Raw genomic sequence first — 12080 nt, 5'->3', positions numbered from 1 at the left:
TTCTTGGTTGCAGCAGTTTGTATTTATAGCATTTATAGTATTCTTGCAAAGTCCTCTCCGAAGCGCAAGCCCAAGCCAGCTCTCGCAGACCTTTGCGCATTGCCAGGCCAGGGGAGAGCCGCATCTTTTTTTACGACCGAATACTTGCAGCTGCATTACGCGACAGCCACAACGCCGCGCTTCACCTGGAGGCGCCCACAGCCCTCGGGCATCTGCTGCCTACTGCCCTGGGGCCGGCGGGGACGCAGTTAACGACCCTCACAGCAAGCCGGGGGGGCTGCGGTTTAGATCCGCGACCGCCGAGCGGTGTTTGCACGGCACCGAGGCTCGCTCCGTTTATCACTCTGCCCCGCTCCAGGGGACAGATCGGGGGTGCCAGAGAGGTTGGGAGGCGACACCACCGAGCAGACGACGGGACCTGCGCAGGGGACAGCCCGCGCCGCCGAACACCGTGCCCCGCCGGAGAGCCGCCAGGGGGGCCGGGGCACCGAACCACCTTCTCCGCAGGGGCGGGCCGGCCGCCTGACCCCCGCGGGGTGCGGCGCGCCCGCCCCCGCCCCACTGCCGCCGCTGCCGTCCCTCCGTGCTCCTCCCGCCTCTCCGCGCACCGAGCTGCTCTGTACCCCGGCCCGCCGGTCCCCTCGCCCTTCCCCTTCGTCGCCCGGGGGTGCGGGGCGCAGGCGGGCCCGGCGGAGTCGCCCTTCGCCATCCGCCCGGCACCCCCCACCCCCGCGCACGCTGCCGCGCCTCGAGCCGTCGCCCCGCGGAGGGAGGAGACGGGACCCGCCCCGCCGGCACGTGCGGGCAGCCCGCGCGCCTGCGCCGCGGCTATAACGGTACCGCCGCACCCGGTCGCGCCGCGCAGCCCCGGGAGGCTCGGCCGCGCCGCCACCCCCACCCCGCCGCTCGCCCCTCGGGACCCGCGGCCGGCCTGCCGCGCCTGCGCGCCGGAGCGGGGGGGGGCCGCGGCCCCTCGGGGGGGAGGGGGGAGGGAGGAGGGGGGTCGCCCGCCGCGGGGCGGGCGGGGCGGGGCGCGCGCGGCGCGGCGGGGCGGGCGGGCGGTGCGAGGGGCGCGTGACGCGCCCCAGCTGTCGCGCCCGCCCCGCCGGCCCCCCGCCTGCCCGCCCCCCGCTCGCGCTCCCCCTCCCCTGCGGTGGCTCTCCCGGTGCATTGTGGGAGCAGTCCGTTGTTCATTTGCCATTCGACCTGATCCGGGGCCTGTTGGGACGGAAGCGCCGCCGAGCGGGATCCATTGTGGGGAGCCTGCGGCGGTGATCTAGGCCGGAGCCGGGGGGGGAGCCGCCGGACTCCGTTTCTCTCGGCCGCCACCCCCACCCTTCCCGCACGGCAGCCGGCGCCTCCTTCCCCCTTCCCGCGGGCAGAGCCCTCGGCCGGGCGGGGAGCGGCGGGCCAGGGGCGCGAGGAGGCGGCGGGCGGGGGGCGCGCGCGCGCGCCATGTTCGCGGAGATGAACCGGCGGACGCTGGCGTTCCGGGGCGGCGGCCTGGTCACCGCGGCGGCGGCGGCCGGCGGCGGGGCTGGCGGCGCGGCCGAGGCCTGGGACCGGCAGGACCCCGAGCCGTTGAACGGGCGCGGGGCGGACGAGGAAGTGGAGCTGGAGGGGCTGGAGGCCGAGGAGCTGGAGGGCGCCGCCGACGAGAAGGACCTGCTGTTGCCGCAGGACGCGGTCTCGCCCCCCGCCGCCGGCCCCATGTTCGCCGAGAGAAACCGCCGGACGCTGGCCTTTCGGGGCGGCGGGGGGCTCCTGGCCGCCCCCTCCGCCGCGAACAATGGCTGCGAAGCCCCGGCCTGGCCGCGGAAACACTTCAATGGGCGGGGGGCGGACGAGGAGATGGAGTTGGAGGGCGCGGAGGGCCTGGAGCCGGAGGGCCTGCTGGAGGGGAAGGAGCTGGTCCAGGACGGGGGATCCCTGAGTGACAGCAGCGACGACGAGGAGGACGGCGAAGGGGGCAGCCTGGGCGACGGCAGCGGCGCCGAGGGCGGCAGCTGCAGCAGCAGCAGGCGGTCTGGGGGCGACGGAGGGGACGAGGCGGAGGGCAGCAGCGTGGGCGCGGGGGAGGGGGAGAGCATCAAGCATTTCCCGCTAGCCAGGCCCAAGTCGCTGCTGCAGAAGCTGCACATCTCCTTCCAGGGCTCCTGGCTCAAGGAGTTCCCATGGCTCTACTACTGCCAGGAGACCGGCCTCATGTCCTGCGCCTGGTGCACCGCTGCCGCGGCCGCCGCCGCCCCTCCCGAGCTGATCATGGCCGGCGGGGCCCTGCCTGGGGGGCACGACGAGCTCTGCAAGGGCACCCGCAACTACAAGCGGGCCCTGCTCCTGCGGCACCACCTCTCCGCCGAGCATCGCCTAAACGAGCCCGTCAGCGCCGAGCAGGTAGGGGACGCGGCGGTCGGGCCGGGTGGCGGAGGAGGGGCGGGGGAGGGGGGACGTTCCCGGCCGGGTCCCGCGGGGAGGCCGGCCTTCCCTTTCGCGTAGGTGGCTTTTTCTTTTTTTGTTGGTTTTGGTTTTTTTTTTTTTTCTTTTTGTTTTAACCTGATACCCCCGTGGGTGAACTTCTTTAAATGGCTTCCTGTGCTGTTTATTGTTGCCCGGCCGCCCGGGCATGCCGTGCTGCTCTCGCACGCCGTCTCCGCAGCGGGAGGCGAGTCCGCTCCGCTTTCCCGTTCGGGGCGACTGTCCCGCTGGGTTTGGGCAAGCACAGCGCTGCCCTGGTGCAGCTCGGCAGCGGTTGCACCAGCTATTGTTTGTGGCTGTAACGTCACCTGTTCGGTGGTAGCGGGTGCCGCTTTCATTAGTTCATCTGTTTATCTCGCGAAGATACACCGGCAATGTGGGAAAAAGTTGCGTACGCGTACCAGTGTTGCAGCAGTGATTTAAAAACACTCGTTACAACTTCCTCCTGCGGTACCGGGGAAGGGAGCGTAGTGTCCGGCTGCGTGTGAAACGGATACTTGCCAGCGTGAAATTAGAATTGCTCTGCCGTTCTTAACGGCGTGGTCCCAGGGCACTAGTCTGTTAACTGTGTAGTCAAGACCTTCTCGTTTAAATCTTTTTTCCCCCCGATTGTGTTGCTTTAGATTGAGTTACTGAGCAAGAAGTCTGCAGTGTCGCTTGGTGTGCGAGATAAACATGTGGTTTCCTGAAAGCCATGTTAATATGCCAGCTCTCCTCTAATGCTTTAGGACTAGCGAAACTCATCATGTTCCCCGCTGAACTTAAAATTACTGTGTTTCTTGGCAGCTATTGCGAATAAGGCAGGGCTAACCCTAGAACGTAGGTGGATACAAAGCTCCTAAAGAATATTCGTGTTGAATCACCAGCCTTCTGTAGCCTTTCCTCCTAAGGATATGTGCGCTGCAAAAAGTTCACGCAGGTCGTCTAGCTGGCGTTAAACTTGCCAGCGGGCACAAGCTAATGAATGTGCTTCAGGTTAGGCTGGTACTTGAACTGCTAGGTTGAACTTGAGCTGTTAGCCAAAACTAATTCCTGATGGCTCTGTTTTTCGCTATTCAGAGTTCGGTTTTTATTAAACGCTCACCTTGGTTGGATAAATGTGTCGAGTACAAATTGCTGCGCAGTAGTTAAATTGAGCTTATTGCTTGAAGCCTTTAAGGAGCTCAGGGTACCTTGGACAAGAGCTGTGTTTCTAATATGTGATTCTAATGTTTGGGGAGGATGTCAAGATGACAGATAAAATGTTAGGTGAATGTAGATTTTATTAGAGCGGGTTGAAAAATCTTGTGGTGCATGAATATCAGTTATCCAAAAATACTATTTTTGCATTTACACATGCAATGCTCACCTTCAAGATAAGTAATACATTTACTGAAAAGGTAGTATTTCTAAGGCAGGTATTGTTACAGGCATTTCATGGCAGTAGGTCATCTTATTGGTTTCCTCCAATCTGGGGTTTGCTATTCACTCTGCAGTATTTTAGCCAAACTTGCTTGAAATAACATGTTTCTAATTTTGAAACTTTAATTCCTTATTTCTTTTAACTCTTTATATTTTTGAAAATGTTTTTCTTGTTTAATGTTATTGCAGTGTATTCCTTGCCACCTTGTTGCCTAGTTTCTTTTGAGTTGTGAATGATTACCCCGTAAAGGTATGTCCTGTCACTGTAGCCTCCAGTGTCACTAGGTGTTGCTAATTCATGCCACACTCAGAAGTTTCTCTCACCCCCATCAAGCTGTGTGTAAATAAAACATATTCCAAGCAGTTTTTCCTATTAAACTGACTAGCTTTTTCTTTCTGTCTTCCTACACCCAGTCTGTCATAAGACCACTAAATACTTCTTTAACTTCTAGGCTACTGTGACATGCAAGCCAATACTCTGTCCCCCCTTCCACCACCCTGAATGTTTATTTTGAGATTAACCTTTTATTGTCCTATTGCTTTTATACCACTGATAGTTTTAAGAAAAAATATTTGTAAGTAACTAATTATAAATGAAACAGTAGGATAGATGAAATGCATCAGTGGTTCTTTTGTACTGTATTAAAGGTAAAGTTTGGTCAAAGTAAGCTTCTGTGAAGTAACTTTACAGATTGATGTTTTCAAGTGGAAAACAGTGCTGGATGCATCCCTGGGCAATTACATTTCAATTTAAAACTTCTTACAAGGGAAGGAATTGCAATTTTTCAAACGTGTAGTTTTTTGTGGTGCATTTTTGGGTTATACTTTATTGAAAAATCTGATTAAGACCCTTTGTTTTCTTTCTGCTTTTGTGTTTAATTTCCATACACTTTTAACACTTTCAATAACACTTGAATTTCTCTTGATACATATGTTTAAATTAATAGCAAAACAATAACCCCATTTTTTCCTTAATGTACCAGATACTTGGAACAGAAGTAGGTAATTTGTACCCTGACCATATTTCCAACGTACATAATGAGGCCGCAAAGCCATTTAGATTTAATGAAACTTGGGAGAGATCTTTCAGCCTTTGTCTTAGAGACAACACACATGTTTTCTTGACTTGACAAGCTTCAACTGCAGGGCATGTTTAGCAGCTGCTAATAAACATATGGCATAGTGCCACTGTTCAAGTGCAAAAAGGAAATTGTAGGTGTTAAGACAGTAAAGCAGTGGAAATTTCTATAGGTCTGTTGGATATTACACTCATGAGGAAATGAGTGATGATTTCAGTTTATTTTTGGGATACATTTAATTTGGAATGCCAAAATACATCACAAGTGGTTGCAGCTGCTGTAATTCAAGGGTATTGAGCTGTCAGTCAGTGCTGCTTTCTAAGACGAAAATCTTGACTTTTTTTCTGTTCTTGTTTTTAAAATAATGTCTCCATAGTAAAGCTTAAGGAAAATTATAATCGGCTTGAAACTACCTTCGTGGGTTCTTCTTTTTAATGAATGGGCTATTGTGTTGCAAAAAAATCTTAAGAAATAGACACTTACTGGGAAATCACAGCAAAATATTTTAATTCTGTGATTAATTTAGATCTGTAAGATGCAGATTTATTGGCTGCTGGGGGTTTTACCCCTTAAAGCAGCTTCTTAAAACATTTTCTCTCTGGACATAATTTGAGGCTGAGCTTTGGAAATACTGCCAGAAAAGCTTTCTCTAGTCTAACAGGCATGTTGGTTTATAGCAGAAGCTCTGCAAAAGGAGGAAGGCCTTTGATGTGTTATTTTTTCCATGTGAACTGTATTTGTTTGCTTTGTGAGCAGTGATGAATAGAAGTTCTTCTTCAGATGTAAGAGTTGCATTATAGTGTCCTAAGTTAATTTCTTGAATTACTCTGCGCAGAGCCAAAAAAAAAAAGAGGAGGAAGTCAGGCTTTCAGGGTAAGGATCATAATTTACCATATTTTTATGTAGTGTTTTTACCAGAGCTTGAACTACTTGATTGGACGTTAGGTACTTAACTGAACAGTTTAAAATCGTCAAGTTTTCTGTGAGCAGTGATACAGCATGTAAAACAGCAGCAGAGCATCATATGTGCAGTTGATAGAACCGTATTTTGAAATAATTTTCCTCTGCAGCTGCACATGCTTAAGAAGCTCCTGATAGTTCACTTCTGTTAGAGGATCCATTTTTCAGGCTGAGATTAATTTGGGGGCATAGGGAACTGATGTAGAGTAAGGTGTGGTAGTGGGGAAGGGATTACAAAAATGTGGCATAACTACTTTTCATATACATACAGTTGAGATGGAATCTATGGTTAGATTGGGGGTTTTATGTGGTGTTTTTTCTTTTTCTTCACCACTGCCTCCCTCCCTACCCCCCATTGCTCCCAGGAGACAGTATGCTGATGGCACAGGAGGAGAAAGAAAAGCAAGTTTCTGTAGCAGTTTTTGATCATCTGTTTTTGCTCCTTTTAGCTTTTAGGCAAGTTTAATTAGTGAGTTATATATACGAAATAATAATTTCTCTTTGGGTGTATTCAGATGATTCTTAATTCATTGAAACTGAGCACAGTATTTGTTTCCTTGAGCAGTCTCTGTTCTGTTAGACTGCTTCTTAATCTCACCTACAGCGAGAAGCTTTTCAGACTTACAATGCTGTAGTTTCCACAGATAAAACTGAAGTAGTCCTGATTTTGATTCTAGAATTCCTGTCAGTGGTTTGGTGTTAGATCACTTAGGTGATGGGTATGTTTGGTCTGTATTCTGAAAATATATTGACTTCTAAGCAAGTGTTATTAGTGTTTGGTTCTCATCTGAAAAACAGTACCCTTATGATGTGCCGTGAGTGCAACATAAGTAACAAAAGCTTGAAAATAAAGGGGCTTTTTTGTTTTCTGTACCTATTTTCTGCATTTACTTTTGATTGAATGGTACTGTACTTCTCCTGTACAAAGGGGAGATGTTTAAAACTCTCCAAGGGATATTTTTTTCTCACGGTAAATGTTAATGCTACTTGTCACGTTTGGTGTACATAGGCTTGAAGACTGTTCAGATGTTGGGGCTTTCATTTCATTTGAGATGTGGCATTCTCATACCAGCAGTTAAACAGTTCTTTTCCAGTATTACAGTTTTTAAAATGCTTATGCACCCATTTCTGTAAAGCTGTAATACTGATCTCTTCCCCCGTACACACCCCTGTAGCTTGGACAGTTGTTACATAATGTCTCTTATTTTCACTCAGCCTTCTGATCTTCTCATAATGAAGACTTCAGCCTTGTGTTTCTGTAGCACGTTTGTGATCTGCAGCTCCTTTCCAAACCACTGCAGAATTAAAAAAAAAAATAGTAATTGTAGTGCTTAATGTGTTTTCAGAGAATGAAATGGTCAGCTATCATACCTAACATTTACTGTGTGAGGTGCAAGTCACTGATGATTGACTTTAACTGGAGTGACAACACTTTAGGGTATGATAATTTTTGTCTTGATCTGATCCAAGGTGTGTTGAAACTACACAGTGCTTCTCCATTAGCTGTCACACGTTTGGGACATACTTTCTGTTTCAGAGGTCTGATATGGAAGAGTAATTGGGTATGTTGGAGCATATTCAGAAAAAATTAAGCCAAAGTTGGACAAAGATCTCTTGCTTGTTGTCACATAAAAGCCTAATTGGATTTATTTCTACCTCTTCACTGAGGTGTATTTCTGTGAAGGGTAGAGATTTAGGAACAACTTGAATGTGACAATAAACTGGAATGCCTGCAGAAGATGCTGAAATGGTAGTTTCTGTTTTGGTTCTGCTGGGTAGTATTTGCTGCTTATAGATGTAAATACTATTTTAGAGGATGTAGTTACAGCCTCAGTTGTCATCCCAGTGATCCACACTGGGATTTTAACTTGAGGTGTGAGTACTGATTTAATGCACCAATTCCTGTGTGGTAGAAAGTGACCTTTTATATATATATATATGTATATATGGCTGGTTTCTGCTATAGTCCCAAATTAAGCGTAGTACTTTTCTGCAATATATATTTTAGTGCCAGTATAGATTATGGGCTTGTGACAGCATTAACATTACCTGTTAATGCTGATTTTTACCTGTAATGTTGAGGGAGTCAAGCTTTTAATGATACCTCAATCCCCCAATCTATGAGGAGTTTTAGGAAACAAGAGGAGAAAATAATGGTATCATTTATGAAATCTGATCTCTCTTCCTAAACCATATTGGAGCCAGCCAGTTTTGAACTGTTCTTATTTGCTTGGGAAAGAAGAGAGTTTTAGAGATCCAGTATGGAAAAGACTCTCTCTTTGTTGCTGCTCTTGATGGCAGTACATGTTAATCGATACAAGTATGGTCTCAAATACATCAGCCTGTGGTGTTTTCTGCTTTGTCCTAGCTGCTGCTTTGTTGGAACTCTGAATCATCATTGTCTGAACATCAGTTAGAAGTTTTCTAAATGCTGTCATATCTAGTTCAGATCTCCTGTTACTTAGCAGCCTCACTGTCTGAACTAATCTTTAATAACAACTAATTTCTTGGTGTTGGATTGTCTGATACTACTTTTAGCAAAGTTTTGAAGCCATGTTTGAGATCATGTCTTGTGTAATAAGTATGTACCAGTTAAAGGTGTTGCTACTTTAAAGTTTCAGTGGAGCTTGACTGAAGAAAGTCTTGGTTAAATAATGTAAAGGAAGCTGAAGTTCTGTTTAGTTGCCTGCAACATTCTGTCAATTTGTCAGGCAGTACTGCTATTTAATCCTAAACCTGCCACTACCAGAAAATAAAGACTAAATGATTAATTTGTAGAACTGTGTAAGGAATACGTCTACTATTATAACTACTACAGTAACATGTTTTCTTTAAGACATACATGGCAGGGGGGCTGGAACTAAATGATCTCTAAGTTGCCTTTCAACCTAAAGCATTCTGTGGTTGGGAGAGCATGAGAAAATGTTGAATCAGTTATCGGAGTTCTACTTGCCCATTTAAGTGGCCGTTTTTAGGGAAGAATGGGAGGTTGGATATGTGAGAGCCATGTATTTAAATCTTTGGAAAGAGACTCCTTTAATGTATGTGGCTTAAGACAAACAAGTACTTCACACTCAAATCTTTCCTTGCTTTTGGCTGAAATTTCATTTCCTTTGCCCTCAAGGCCATTCTGCTAGTGCTGGTTCAAATTTGGAGGTGGAGGGTGCAGAATGAGATCGTGATTGTTAGTTTTCAGAAGTGTTTTTTTTAATTACATATTCCTGCCTCTATGACCAAGAACGTTAATTTCATTCATATGATTTTTTTGTTATTTGTGTTCTCAGTTTATTTTCATATCCTTATTATAGTGTTGGACTAAGGAAAGCATTCATTAAACGCTAATTATGGTTGTGGGTTTTTTTTTAATTGCAGGAATCGGAGTTACCATCAGAACTGAATAATGAAGGATACTGTGATTTTAACAGCAGGCCAAATGAGAACTCTTACTGCTATCAGCTCCTGCAAGAGCTCAATGAGCAGAGGAAGAAAGGCATTCTTTGTGATGTTAATATTGTGGTGAGCGGGAGGGTCTTCAGAGCTCACAAGAACATCCTGGTTGCAGGCAGCCGCTTCTTTAAGACTCTCTATTGCTTTACAAACAAAGAAAGCCGTAACCAAACCACTGTTACCTATTTAGACGTTGTTGCTGTTCAAGGTTTTTCTGTCATCTTGGACTTCTTATATTCTGGTAACCTCGTGCTTACGAGCCAAAATGCCATTGAAGTCATGTCAGTGGCCAGCTACCTTCAGATGACGGAGGTTGTCCAGTCCTGCCGCAACTTCATTAAAGATGCCTTAAACATAAGTATAAAATCAGAAGCTCCAGAGACCGTTGTCGTGGATTACAACAGAAGATCTGTTAGTAGGGATGGTTTGTCTCCAAGGGATCAGAAAGTTGCCAGCTTCTGGGCAACACGGAACCTTACCAACTTGGCAAGTAGCATAAAAACTGAGAATGATGGTTACTCTATTGATGAGGGCCAAATGGAAAGCTACCAAATGAATGACTGCAGTTGGGTCCAGGACAGCTCACCTGAAATGGCTGAAAATGAATCTCAAGGTGAGGGAAAAGTTTTCGTTTGGAATGACATGGGCGCACAGGGTCAATCAGTTCAAGAGCCTGGAAAAGCAAGAAGGAAAAACCAAACTACAAAGAGATTTATTTATAATATACCACCTAATACTGAAGAGAACTCAGAAGATTGCTCAGTGTTGCAACCATCAGTCCCGTATCCGGAAGAAGATTTGTCATTTATTAAAGAAGAAGCAGGTAAATATTGCTTAATGTCAATCATGTCATGTGAAAACTGAATTAATGAATAAAGTACATGACAATGTAACTTTTATAAAATACGTTGGATAGGATCTTTTAGTAAATTCGGCACACCAGTCAGGTTACTAAATCAGTAATCTGATTGTCCACCTTGGGACACAGCAGTGTATCTTTGGCTAGAGAATGGAATGACAGTGCTGTGCTGTGCAGTGTGTAACATGCTGTTCGCATTTGATGCTTGAGTTGGGGATCCTTACCAGCAGGTAGAAACTAAAATTTTTGTTTACATTTAGTCTGTAGCTGCTATTAGGCATAAAATCAAGGAGTGATAACTGGTGGTTAAGGACGTTAGCTGGTTGCATAGAGCAAAAAGACCTTTAACTTCCTTCCTTACACTAGCAAAAGACTTTTCTGGTCATCTTTCTTACCTGAGTGTCACCCAGAAAGAGAATTCAACTTTATGCTGCTGTTTATTGTAGGGGTATCTGGGAGGCTACATAATGGAGTAATTGTGACTAGTATAATAGAAACACTTAAAGCAGATTTGTGAAACAGATTGGAAAGAGATGCCACGATGACATGTAGTGGAGGGAGTATCTTTTTATTGGACTGTTCTTTAAACAAATACTGAGAGTGACTGAATTAATAGGATTTTTTTCCTTAAGGTTCTGTGGTTAATGTAAATGCTAGAATAAGATTAAACATCTGTTTGCTAAACAAATATGGTCACACAAAGAATTATAAGCAGACTGTTCACAGTGTAATTGGGGTTTGGGGCAATGTAATTAAGTTCAGGGTTTTATTTTTTGAATTACTATTATACTGTATGAATAGTTGAAGTGTATATTAAGTACTGCTGTTTACCTGTATCATGTAGATGAATTAGCAGTTTTGAAAACTTACCACGGTTTAGGAGTCAAATTAAGGGGGGATTTGAGACATAGCTGGAACAGGCTTTTTTAGATGTGTGTATTTTTTGAGCATTTTAAAATGTATGCCCCCTTCAGACATCAAGGGACTGTGGATATCCTCTGTTTGTGAGGTTCAAGGGGTAGAATTGAGGGCAAAAAAAAAAAAATCGGCACTCATATTTGTGGGTATAGAGTATTTCCAGATATTTTGGTATTCCAGGGACAAAATGGAGATCAGAAAGCAACCTCAGTTCTGGGAGGGTCTAGGAACCTGTATTTATTTTGGTGGAAGGAGGGATGATGTTAGTTTCTTCCTGCACCCTTAGTTTTGTTGAAAAACAAGGCTGAAAAACTCTTTCAGTAGCTGCATGGACGGGCTGTTTTTACTGGGGCCCTGACATGCCTCTGCCTGCAGTGTTGTAGATGCCCATCTGTGTGGCTGGCAGCTGCCAAGGGGCAAGGAGACAATAGGTGAATAAAAGTCCTGCACAGTGCATGTCGTGGCTCTGCACTGTTCTGTACCATACCAGTACATGTGCGTGAGCACCACAATGACATGGAACAGTATAGAGCATTGCGGTGTGGAGCTGTGGACATGTACATCTGGCACATGAGCAGGAGAAGCCCGTGCAAGATACATCCACGAAGTTTGCAAATAGTGTGGCACAACTGAAGCAGCTCTTGAAGTAGCTGTGCGGAGCTAACGTTCATTCTGTAAATGCTTCAGGGGGTTTGCTCATCTCTGAACTCTGGGTAGGTGTACTTTAGCTTTGCAGTTCAGCTTGGGAGTGTGCACTTGTAAAGTGAATTTCCTGATCTTTTCTTACTGTCTAAGCTTCCTTGGACTGCATAGAGTTTCTTCTGGCTGAAATGAAAATAGAAGTTGTTTCAGAAAGGTGCCTATTGTGTGCCAACTGCTAACAGGCCTTAGGTCCACAGCACCAGGTTAGATCTAACCTTAAGTAAAACACCTTTAGATGT

The 12080-nt window shown here is 46.7% G+C and overlaps 1 protein-coding gene across 1 annotated transcript in view; it reads left to right on the top strand.

Annotated features, from left to right (window-relative positions):
* The first annotated feature begins 1189 nt into the window (after positions 1 to 1189).
* ZBTB10 (zinc finger and BTB domain containing 10) overlaps positions 1190 to 12080 on the top strand; it is a 29905-nt gene continuing 19014 nt past the window's right edge. The window contains exons 1-2 of the mRNA XM_080380555.1: positions 1190 to 2394; positions 9288 to 10185. Coding sequence (XP_080236681.1) covers positions 1456 to 2394; positions 9288 to 10185 — 1837 coding nt within the window. The 5' untranslated portion in view covers positions 1190 to 1455. The remainder of the gene's footprint in view (positions 2395 to 9287; positions 10186 to 12080) is intronic.

This window comes from Falco punctatus (genome assembly GCF_963210335.1).
Source record: "Falco punctatus genome assembly, chromosome: 3".
Classification (NCBI taxonomy): Eukaryota; Metazoa; Chordata; class Aves; order Falconiformes; family Falconidae; genus Falco; species Falco punctatus.
Note: the sequence above shows the minus strand (reverse complement) of the source record. Positions and strands in the feature narration are given on the sequence as shown.